General features: G+C 42.1%; 1 protein-coding gene across 2 annotated transcripts in view; it reads left to right on the forward strand.

Annotated features, from left to right (window-relative positions):
• MAP3K9 (mitogen-activated protein kinase kinase kinase 9) overlaps positions 1–9,648 on the forward strand; it is a 73,151-nt gene extending 63,503 nt beyond the window's left edge. Inside the window, exons 11-12 of one of the 2 annotated variants that reach the window (XM_084847732.1) lie at positions 2,033–2,526; positions 3,826–3,988. In XM_084847732.1, the coding sequence (XP_084703858.1) occupies positions 2,033–2,505 (473 nt within the window). In that variant the 3' untranslated portion in view covers positions 2,506–2,526; positions 3,826–3,988. Of the gene's footprint in view, positions 1–2,032 lie in introns of both variants that reach the window. The other variant, XM_084847726.1, reaches the window with a different exon arrangement.
• The last annotated feature ends 2,599 nt before the right edge of the window (positions 9,649–12,247 follow it).

Below are 12,247 nucleotides of genomic sequence, written 5' to 3' on the forward strand. Positions count from 1 at the left end.
GGTGGCTGCACAGTTTAGCATGAAGCTGCCAGTGTGGGAAAGATGATCTAGGAAAAAAGTGCAAGATGTACAGTCAGGGCCAGAAATATTGGAACAAGGATAACTGCTTTGGCAGTTGGCCTCTGTACACCACCACATTGAAGTTGAAAGGAAACACACACAGATGGGAGCGAAGTCAGGACTTCCAGCCGTAATGCGAGGGGTTTGACAAAAGTGGGGCACTAACCATTCAGGAAGTACAGCCAGTGGCATACACTCCCTCCCCATCGTTGGTGGCTCATAAGTAATGGAACAAGCCAACATCATTTCAAACTTAAGTATCGCCTTTAATACCTGGATGAAAATCCTTTGCAGTCAATGACTGCCTGAAGTCTGGAACCCATGGACATGACCAAATGCTGAGTTTCCTCCCTCGAGATGCTCTGCCAGGCCTTTACTGCAGCTGCCTTTAGCTGCTGCTTGTTTGTGGGTCTTTCTGCTTTCAGTCTTGTCTTCAGTAAGTGAAAAGCATGCTCTATTGGGTTAAGATCAGGTGACTGACTTGGCCATTGAAGAACATCCCACTTCTTTGCCTGGAGAGACTCTTGGGTAGCTTTTGCTGTATGTTTTGGGTCATTATCCATCTGCAGTATGAAGTGGCGTCCTATCAGTTTGGCAGCATTCGGCTGAATCTGAGCAGAACGTATAGCCCTATACACCTCAGAATTCATTCTGCTGCTTTTGTCAGCAGTCAGGTCGTCAATAAACACCAGTGACCTGGTTCCATCGGCAGCCATACATGCCCATGCCATAACACTGCCTCCACCATGTTTGACAGATGATGTGGCATGCTTTGGATCATGAGCTGTTCCTTTCCTTCTCCATACTTTTCTCTTTCCATCATTCTGGTACAAGTTAATCTTGGTTTTATCAGTCCAAAGAATCTTATTCCAGAACTGGGCAGGCTTTTTTAGGTGTTTGCTGGCAAAGGCTAATCTGGCCTTTCTGTTCTTGAGCGTTACCAGTGGTTTGCACCTTGTTGTGAAGCCTCTGTATTTACATTCATAAAGCCGTCTCTTGACTGTAGATGTTGACAAGAGCATGCCTACCTCCTCAAGACCATTCTTGACCTGGCTAGATGTTGTGAAAGGGTTCCTCTTCACCATGAGCAGAATTCTGCAGTCATCCACTTTAGTTGTCTTCCATGGTCATCTAGGCCTTTTGCTGTTGCTGAGCTTTCCAGTTAAGTCCTTCTTTTTCAGGATGTTCCAAACTGTTGTGTTGGCCACTCCCACTGTTTTTGCTATCTCTCTGATGGGTTTATGTTGTTTCCCCAGCCTAATGATGGCCTCCTTCACTCGCATGGACACCTGTTTGGACCTCATGTTGGGAGTTCCAGTGAACAGCTACCAAATGCAAATGTAACACTCAGAACCACCTCCAGGCTTTTTATCTGCTTGATTGGTCATGGGGTTTCCAGGAAACAGGCCACACTTGTCCATGTAGCTGCTTGTCAGCCATTCCTTCCATTACTTATGAGCCACCAACGATGGGTGTGTGTGTACACCACTGGCTGTACTTCCTGAATGGTTAGTGCCCCACTTTTGTCAAAGCCCTTGAATTACAGCTGACAGTCCTGACTTCGCTCCCATCTGGGTGTGTTTCCTTTCAACTTCAGTGTGGTGGTGTACAGAGGCCAACTGCCAAAACTGTTATCCTTGTTCCAATATTTCTGGCCCGGACTGTATGTTGAGCATTTGTGGGGAAATTCCTGGACAATCTCATGTCTGGACAGCGCTGGCCTGGCTGGCCCTGCTACTCCTCACATCTGCCATATGAGTTTGCAGGGATCAGCATGAAGATCACTGCAGCTCCTGTGAGGTTTGTATGCATTAGGTGAACTGAATCAACCCTCTGTCTGACCTCACCCTTTGTTTACTAAATGAGCCCAGGATCTCATTTCATCAGTGTTGTCTAACTGGTTGGTATCTTTCTTCTCTCCCTCCCCCCTCCTTTCTTGTGTTTGTGTTTTTTTTCCCTGGTGGGGGAATAGGTATGTTAAAAACTCCCAGTCCAGGTCAGGGTCCAAATGAAGTCCCTCGACTACCAGACCCCAACCTCATCTTTCCTCCAACCCCCAGGCGATATAATGCTCAGCAAGATTCCATGCTGGAGAGACCCAAGACCTTGGAATTCCTGCCTAGGCCACGCCCCTCTGCTAACAGGCAGCGTGTTGACCCCTGGTGGTTTGCATCCCCCAATAATGCTAGGGGTGAGTCCTCTGCTAATAGCTCCAGTACTGAAACTCCCAGTAACCTGGACTCCTGCTTTGCCAGCAGTAGCAGCACTGTGGAAGAGAGGCCTGAGCTACTTTCTTTCCATGTCAGGCTGCCTGAAGAGGAGCGGACGCTGTTGGACATGGATGTTGAAGGTCAGAGCCAGGACAGCACTGTGCCACTATGCAGAACTAAACTCAGAACACACACACCTGCAGCATATGAGCTCAAGCAAGAGTTTTGGTCCTAGCATGAAATCTGCAAGGAGTTGGTAAGCTCCTTTTTCAGTTCAGTCCTACTTCTTGCACTAAGAATGCACTTTGAAGACAGTTGAAGTAGAGAGATGCTGCTGGGGTCATAATGCAGTACTGTGTCCGCTACAGAGATGGTATTGGTTACCCATTTAAAAAAAAAATTGTAGCTGCATGTAGCTAAGCTACACAGAGCAGCTGACTCTTGTGGGGTTTCCGGTAGTCTTCCTTATCCCTTCATTAGTGTTAAACTGCAACAAGTAATGTGGCATATCTAAGCCTCCTTTCTTGCCCTTCAAGAACTCAAATACCCTGTACTGGTATAGGTTTGCAATAACCTCAACACCAACTTTTTAAATGCAACAATAAGCAACAGTGTTCGTTTACAGACAAACTGCAGGATTATGTGTAAAGGTTTGGGTGTGTCTGCACCAGCAGTCTGATCACATTTCATTTTGCTTTTCTCCCTTGGTGCCCAGAACGATCCTTTGATCATTTTTGGTATGCATACAATTCCTCCTTTCCGAAGTGATTAAGCACTTTTGTCAGTGTCACCCATACCACCCCCACCCCAATGCACTTGATGCATTGTGCGGAAAAAAGGTGGGGCAGAGAGCCTTGATTTGTTCTGGTAGTGGTGATGTTGCCTGTCTTTTATTTCCCAAAATAAGTATTTTAGACAAATGGATGCCAAAGTGCAATGGTGGAAATTCATTGGTGGGTGGTGGGTGAAGGGAAGGAGCAGGGGTGGTACAAGGTGAGCCCTAACCAATCAGGCAAAAACCTGTATCTCTTTAATGAAAAACAAGCCTTTTGCACAACCAAGAAGTAATGAGACGCTGATCAATAACAAATGTTCACTGAATCTTATTTTGATTATTAAATCTGGGAACTAGCCATCTAAAATGACCTGTCTCCAATAATGAGCGAACATTAGCCCCATCTATCTGAATTGTATGCTTGCTGAGCTTTATCTACAGAATCTGGTCCTGGTGAATAGACATGCCATTTGGTCTTCTACTCGGGTCTACCATTTGCACATCTTTTTAAATCTGATGAGATCCCCTACTCTCAAAGCCTGGGAAACGGGGGGGGGGGGCGCTCTCCCTCAGAATGTCGCAGCACAACATCTCAGTGCGTTCAGGGTATCTCCACATCTTAGAGTGAGACAAGGAGGAGATCTGGTTTTGGAGATGCCCTGAGCACTTCTGAAGCGAGCGTGATGGGGCGATGACCCCACCAACACAGTCTCTCCCCCTATCTCAGAATTCAGGAGAGCTTCAGAGTCCCTCCAAAGATCATTTTTTTTTGTTGGACAGGAAGCCTTGCCTTGCCTGCAAGGGAAGGGCAGGATCTTCGGTGAGCATGGATTTTGGCTGTCTACTGAGGCCAAACAAAATGTGTGGATTCTTGCTGCTACCATCTCATTTTGTGAGTAGGTTTTCTCCCTTCTGATTTTAAATTGCTGCCATATTAAAATAAGATACTGGCATATTAAAGACCTGTCCAGTACTACTGTAGTTCTGGAAAGGAATCTGAGGAAAGGGTGTTGAAAAAGCTCTCATATAGACTCTTTAGACTCCGAGGCTGACATCCCTTTTGCTTTGTCTGTTCCTGACATCTCTCTTCCTGTATTGTATTTACTGCTGTTAACTACTTTGCTACCTTTTTCAGTAAGAAGTGACTCTAGTTCATTATTCTGAACCATAGCTGGTAACTCGTAAGGTATTTGGGGTAAACCTGTGGCACCATTGTTTAGGAACTAAATTTGAAATTGTATCTGTTCAGATTTAGTATTGGTTCTACCGTCAGCTTGCTGTATGACATTAGGCAAATCACTTTGCCACATGTGCCTCAGTTTCTCCATCTGTACCAATAGCTACCTCATGCAGCAGAAGTGTAGGCTTACTGTGCAAGTTGAAACCTATCCCTATGCTTTTGATAGAAGTGGGATTATGCTTTATGTTAAGTAATCCCTTAAAATGATTTTCTGAGTTCTTGTATATACTAAGAAAGCAGTCCCTTTGTGGCAGAGTTTAGGCTAGATGCATCGTCTGCTAGTTAAAGTATATTTGTATTTGTTTGTATTTTCTCTAAGCCCAGCCACATGAACAAATCTAAACAGTTGTGGTGAAATGGCTCATTCCATCTTGGGGTCAAGCCCTGCTCTTTAGTATGCTTAGCACGTAACTTCTGCATTGTAGCACTTACAAGCACCTACAAGTGTAGGCTAGATCATTCCTGATCCTAGTACTGGTGGCTTGGAGCGAATGACTTTCCTTTTGTCTAGATTGGTCTCACCTGATTTTTTTTAATGGAAGCGGTCATGGTCTTAGTCCTGATGCAGGTGCGCAGAGCGTTCTGAGCTTAGGGAGGGAGGTGCTGAGCTTTCAGGGTCAAACCCTCATTTTAGGCAGCGGCATAGATAAAACTGCATGGTTAGCATTATGGTACAAATAACAGAATTTGGTTCCCAGGATAGTAAACTGAACAAATTTCTGAGAACCCCAAATCTCATTTTTATATTCTGTTTTATTTTGTTTATATTTACATTTATACCCCCACCTTTTCTCCAAGGAGCGGTGTACATTTTCCATATACACACACCCATTGTACCTTTGCAACAACACCTTGAGGTAGGTTAAGCTGAGAGATAGTGACTGGTCCAAGATCACTGTTATGGATCTGGAAAGGAGGATGACTTTGCCTACTGGTGGACCCCTTCTTTACACGAGTGTCCCCCCCCCCCAAAAAGAAGTATTGATAAGTTGCCATCAGTCATGATGAAGCTTCTGACACCCTAGTCTGTCCAGCTGGGAAGTTTGAAGCCCTTCTGCCAAGGACTCCACTATTCTGCTGAGCTTTAAGAAAAGTAAAAACAAAGGTGTTTTGGATTCTCTTGCCCAAAACCCAGACACACAGAACTTAACACTTTGTGAAAAGCCTAAGAACACACATGATAAGCTTTGCAGCTGTGCAGTCCTTCATGTTGTGAAGGTTTTAGTGAGAAAATCCCTTTCAAAACAATGCAGCCAAATGTCTAAATATAAAAAAACCCACTTTATTTGGGAAAGGGAGGAAAAAAGGAAGAACAAGGCAAGTCAACAATCTCACACATGGAATTCCAAATAAATTCAGTAAGATCACTCTAATGTACGTAGTTCCATATTATCTACTTGCATAGAAACTTGGGTTTCAGAGTTCATTGCAGAGAGGATGGTCTGAGGGAGAGCATCTTGGCCTCCTGATTAGGTGATGATAGGAGACGACCAGGAGTAAACCAACTTGTCTATTGGGCAGTATAAAAATGTAACAAATAAAAATTTACTGAATATGAGTTCAGTAAAAGTCAGCCCCTCAGCAGAGAGTGATCATTGTTTTGTCCAGTAGCATGATACCCTCCATTGCTGGTGTGAGTGGTCTAGCCAGCAAATCAGAACTGAACCCACCTTTGTAACAACGCTAAATGAAAGAGCCAGCCTGTTTGAACCAGTGAACTATTATTAGAAAGAAAGAAAGAAAGAGAGAGAGAAAGAAAGAGAAAGAAAGAAAGAAAGAAAGAAAGAAAAAGAAAAGAGCTTAGCGTGCAGAGCTTTATCGGAGAACAAAAAGTGCTATTAGGCCTATTCAGGTTTTCTGGCAGGCTACTAACTTACCAGATACTCTAGAGGGCACTGTTGAGCTTCATCAGAATATGGGCGTTGTTTGTTGCAGTCACCCACTGAGTTTCTTATCTAAATATAGATTTGAAGCTAGGTCTCCCCAATCCAACACTAAGCACTGCACCACAAAAGGCGCATGACTGCAGAGAGATTCTATGAAAGAGGAGCTCAGTGTCTCTTAAGAGCATACTCCAATGCAATGTTTACTCATATATGTCCAATGAATTTCACTGGGATATCTCAAGTAAGCGTGCATAGGATTTGTTGTTCAGTCGTTCAGTCGTGTCTGACTCTTTGTGACCCCATGGACCATAGCACGCCAGGCCTTAGAATATAAGGAACCTGGAATGGGTTTTCAGTTGAGGTACAGTATTTCCTAAAAACTATTTCCACCTCCCATGCCGACCTCTAGCCAATGTCTCAGCCCTTGCCTTTTTTGTTCTGACTGCAATGTTATTTTGTGGTTAAGGTGGAATACTTGATGTAGCATGTTGTTCAGTCATTAAGTCGTGTCCGACTCTTCGTGACCCCATGGACCATAGCATGCCAGGCCTTCCTGTCCTGCGCTCTCTCCCGGAGTGTGCTCAAGTTCGTTTTCATTGCATCGGTGATGCTATCTAGCCATCTCATCCTCTGCCGTCCCCTTCTCCTTTTGCCTTCAATCCTTCCCAGCATCAGGGTCTTTTCCAGGGAATTTTCTCTTCGCATTAGGTGGCCAAAATATTTGAGCTTCAGCTTCAGTATCTGTCCTTCCAATGAGCAGTCAGGGTTGATTTCCTTTAGGATTGACTGATTTGACCTCCTTGCAATCCAGGGGACTCGTAGATGTAGCATGAGCAGCGCTGATTTGAATAAGGAATGATAACTTTTGCAGAATTTAAATGGCATTTTAGTGTGAGTGTGCATTATTTTATTAGAACATATAACATTAATTTTGCACAACGTGCATAATCTTAGTGCAGTGAATGTGTCAGGCTTTTGGTTTTTGACATGAAGAAGTAAACAAAGGTCCTTAATTGTCCCTTACAGCCACTGACAACGATCTTGCCTTCCATCTTGTTTGTTTTCTTTGACCCAGATAAAGTTTGCTATATCTGGCTGTGACTTTTACCCAAAACTTAATCTATTTTTCTTTAAGAAGAGAGAACTAACCCAAGGGTTTAATTAATCTGTGCCACTTTATTTTTTCAAAATCCCCCCCCCCTTTTTTTAGGCCTTTGGAGAGAGAGGAAACTTCTTTCTGTGGCAATGGCAATATGAATTGTTTTGTTTCAGTCTCTAATAGTAACCTAAGAGTTGTGGATGTTCAATTGGTTAGTCTCATTTTGTAAACAAACATTAATTGGTAACTAAGGTCTGGGCTGAGGTGATGATCCTTTTAATTGAAACAACAAGCATCTGATAGCTAATTCCTTCAACAACAAATCACTTGAGCTTAAGTGATAGTTTTAGAAAAGAGTATGGAGGTGTTGAACTGTAATCCCTTTGCTGCAGCTATTTATTGCCTTTTAACTCTGGTCCCACAAAAGCTTCACATATATCCTTCAACAACAAATCACTTGAGCTTAAGTGATAGTTTTAGAAAAAAGTATGGAGGTGTCAAACTGTAGTCCCTTTGCTGCAGCTATTTATTGCCTTTTAACTCTGGTCCAGCAAAAGCTTCACATATATGAAAATGTTAAATATATAAATAATCAGAACTGGATTTGTAATTGGCTAACATAAAATGGAGGATCTACATTTATTTATTTGCAATATTTATATACCGCTCACATCAAAGATTTTGGTGCGGTGAACAGCAAGATAAAGAATAAAACCCCATAATTAAAAAAGTTTAAACACTTTAAAAGAACAGATTCTGAACTTGATAAACTGCAGCTGGTCACTCAGGGTAGGCTTTGTAATGAACCCTTTGTACTCTGAGGCCATACACACGACCAAACTGTTATCCTATGAGGATGGTGTGGTCGACTGCATCATCTTGCCAAGTGATTAGAAGAATTTTATCACACAGCAGGCGCCAATGTACTGTAAAATAGTTGTTAAAGGTTCTTATAGGGGTGTATGAGAAATTCATTTCAATGTGCAAATCATCAGAACCTGCCCCATTCATAACCCCAAATGTGAATGTGAGCATATTGGGGGGGGGGGGGAAGCTTTCACATTCCCAAACATGTGATTGTCTTAGAAAAATCCATTTTTTAATGTGTGCTTTAAAATATGAATTTTCCCCCAAAAATACACATTTTCATCTTTACATCTATACAGTTTGGCTTATTGCTTTCTGCTTTGAGGAGTGAACGTTTATTTTGCCACAGGAGAGCTTACAACTTAACAACCTTGGAGCTTTTTCATAATTGTCTTTTTTTCTTTTTTAATTTTTAAAAACATTTTATTGACTATCATTTAACAAAAAAACAACATATGCAAATCTAAAAGTAGAGACATCTTAATACAATCAATTAATAATCATGCTTTCTCAATTCAATACTTCTTTTGCTTTTTGCAATCAAACTTACATTATATTCAGTTATAGCTGTTAAACAGCTTCCAAGACCTTCCCTTTTATTCCAGTAATTGTTATTTACTGAATTTAAATTTAAGAATTTATTCATGATCTCCGACACTGAATAAACTTGTCCCATTGATCTAGAGAGCCCTTTTTGTAACTTGACCCTCCAATTTTTAATAGTATAACATCTTATGCATTACTACTCTAAGCCAAATATTATTTTCCCGTTCTTTTAGAGATGGTATTGCTTGTTTTTCTCCCAGTTTTTTCCTATTAGAATCTGAGCTGAAATCATGTTTGCAGTTATTCACTTATTTTTAGTTGCTACCAATCCATCTAACTTACCTAATAAAACCATTGGATCTAAAGGGAATTTATACCCTGTACTTTTTTCTATGTTCCTAATACATTAATCCAAAAAACTGTTACATATTTGCAGGCCCACCATATAGTCTGAAATCTGCAAAATCCTGACTGGCTCTTCAACCTAATGCATTAGGTAATTTATACATTTTCTGCAGTCTATGAGGTGTTAAATACCAGAAATATATGATCTTATAGAAATTTTCCCTTGCCGCTACTTCCATAACGTGTTTTGGACCTCGCATATGTACATCCTTCCATTGTTTATCTGATATAGTGATGTTAAACATTTTTTCCCATCTTGCCTTTATCCCTGTCTCCCACTCTTGTAATTCCAAAAGTATATTATATAATTTTGATACAAATCCCTTTTGGGAATCACAAATTATTAATTTTTCAAGCTTAGTTAAGGTTCTATGTATATTATTGATCCCAGCATTTTATTTAAGCAACTCCTTATTGGTAAGTACTGAAGTATTGGAACTTGAATACCTTTTGTTCTAAGTCCTTATATTCCATTATTCTCCCTTTCAAAAAAACACATTCTTTCCACTACTTTATGTTTCCCAAAAATCATATCCCAATACTTTTTAGCCTGCTGAAAATGATTCAAAGAAAAAAAAAATGACATTAGTGGAGAAATTCTGGGGGCTAATATTGGCCCAAGCTTCAACCCCACATGCATTATCACATCATGCACAATATTAGGATAAGTTGTTTGACTTCTTTCTGTTTCCCATATCCAATCTTTTAAAGGTTTTGGAACATCCACCTGTTCTAGTTCCCAGTGCACACTCTGATAAGTAAGCCAGTTAATCAAAGCAGATAAAGCAACTGCTTGGTAATATTGATTAATATTCGGAACTGCTAAGCCTCCATCCTTAGGGGTTTTTTTTTCTGGGTAGCCTTAAATGTTGTTCGTGAAGTTTTTGTCTTAGAGAGAATTTGATTAATACTACTTTGTATCCTTTTAATAATAGTTAGTGGAATCTATAAATGAATACACTGTAAAAAAAAAAAAAAACTTAGGCAAAATGTTCATTTTTACTGTTGCAATATGACCCAACCATGATTATTTCCCTCTTGACCATTTATCAAAGGCAGCTTTCATTTTAGTAATACCTCAAAATCACTTTTAACAGTATCTCCAGGTGTTTGTGCATAATTGTCTTTCAAGGAAAGGAAAATTAATAGAATCTTCTATTCTGGTGAGTTTTTTTTCATTTCATTTTCATTTCTATACTGCCTAATAGCCAAAGCTCTCTGGGCTGTTCACAAAAATTGCAACCAAAAAATACAGCATAACAAAAATGTAATATAAAAACTTTTACATGCAAAATTTAAAAACAATTCAAAACAGCTAAAAAACAGTTACAACAAGATACCAAGATCTAATAAAACAACTGACATTAAAAGCCCCATCATACACTGTCAAATGCCTGGGAGAAAAGAATCGTCTTAACCTGGCGCCGAAAAGGTGACAGGTGACACCAGGTGGACATCAGTGGGGAGAGCATTCCACAATCAGGGGGCTACCACTGAGAAGGCTCTCTCCCTTGTTGCCTCAGATGACGAGCATAATATATGGGTAGGCTCTGTCAGGTATTGTAGTCCTGAGCCATGTAAGTTTTATAGGTCAAAACCAGCATCTTAAATTGAGCTCAGAAACATACAAGCAGCCAGTGCACATGGGCGAGAATTGGTATTATATGTTCAGACCTCCTGGTCCTCGCTATCAATCTGGCTGCCGCATTTTGCACAAGCTGCAGCTTCCAAACTGTCTTCAAAGGAAGCTCCATGTACAGAGCATTTCAGTAAACTAACTTGAAGGTTACCAGAGCATAGACTACTGAAGCCAGGTTAGCCCTGTCCAGTTAGGAGCATAGCTGGGTGTCAGGGTGGAAACTGAGCCAATAGAGCCCCAGAGCAGTTCTGATTCTGTGGAGGAACATGAATCCGTGGGAGAGGAGCTCGCTCGTCTCTCACAGGCGCAGCAGCTGGCAGAGATTCCTCCTGCCAGCATTCCTGGGATAGATAGTGACCCTGGCAGTGAGAGAGCGCTGGAGGGGGGCTTGCTGGACGCTTGGCGCAGACGCAGGGAGCGATGACAGCTGGAGGGTGCGGAAAGGAGGCGTAGCGCTCGTTTGGCGCGCAAACAACGGTCGCGTCCCGAGGACCCAAGGGAAAGAGGGAGGATCTCTCCCTAGCCCATACTTTCAGGGTCTTCCCATGGTTCTCCTTCAAACAGGGACCATCTGCCTTACCTGGAGCTTAAGCTACTCTGCTATCTTTCCCCAGTGCTGTTCCTTGCTTTGTCGCTAGTGATTAGTATCTGAAAGAGTCATAAAGTAATAAAGGAATAAAGTCTCGGAAAGAATTCCTCGTTGTCTGTGTCCTGAGTTGGCTATTGGTGGGGAGTGCAAGAGGCAGCTAGGGCACTCCTGACGCTGGGCCACCAACCAAAGCTGGTAGGCACTCTGTGCTACTGAGGCCACCTGAGCCTCAAGTAACAGTGATGACTCCAGGAAAGCCCCCAACTACGAACCTGCTCCTTCAAGGGGAGTGCAAAGCCATCTAGAACCAGATGAACACCCTCCATCTGGTCAAAAGAACCACTCACTAACAGAATCTCATTCTTACCTGTATTGAGCTTCAGTTTATTAGCTCCCATCTAGTCCATTGTTTCAGGCAGGTACCGATCTAGCACATCCACAGCCTTGCCTGATGAGGATGAAAAGGAGTCATCATGTCATCAGCATACTGATGGCAACACACTCCAAAATTCCTGATGACCCCACTCAGCCGTTTCATGTAGATGTTGAATAGCATAGGGACAAAATCAACAGCTGTGGAACCCCATATTGGAGTATCCACAGAGCTAAGCAATATCCCCCCAATTACCATCTTTGGAGCCAACCATCCAAGCAGGAGCGAAACCACTGCAATGCAGTCACTCCCTACTCAGACAATTGCCACACAATGATGCCATGATTGATCAAAAGCCACAAAAAGATCAAGGAAAATCAACAGGGTCACACTCCCCCATCTCTCTCCCAACATAGGTCATCATTCATGGCAACCAAGGCTGTTTCCATGCCAAAACCCAGCCCAAACCCCAACTGAAATGGCTTCAGATAATCGGTCTCATCCAAGAGTGTCTGGAGCTAGGTGGCAACCACCCACTCAAGGGCCTTGCCCTAGAAA

This window comes from Heloderma suspectum, chromosome 1 (assembly GCF_057233095.1).
Source record: "Heloderma suspectum isolate Gila_16-S chromosome 1, 16-S_ref, whole genome shotgun sequence".
In the NCBI taxonomy this organism is placed as follows: Eukaryota; Metazoa; Chordata; class Lepidosauria; order Squamata; family Helodermatidae; genus Heloderma; species Heloderma suspectum.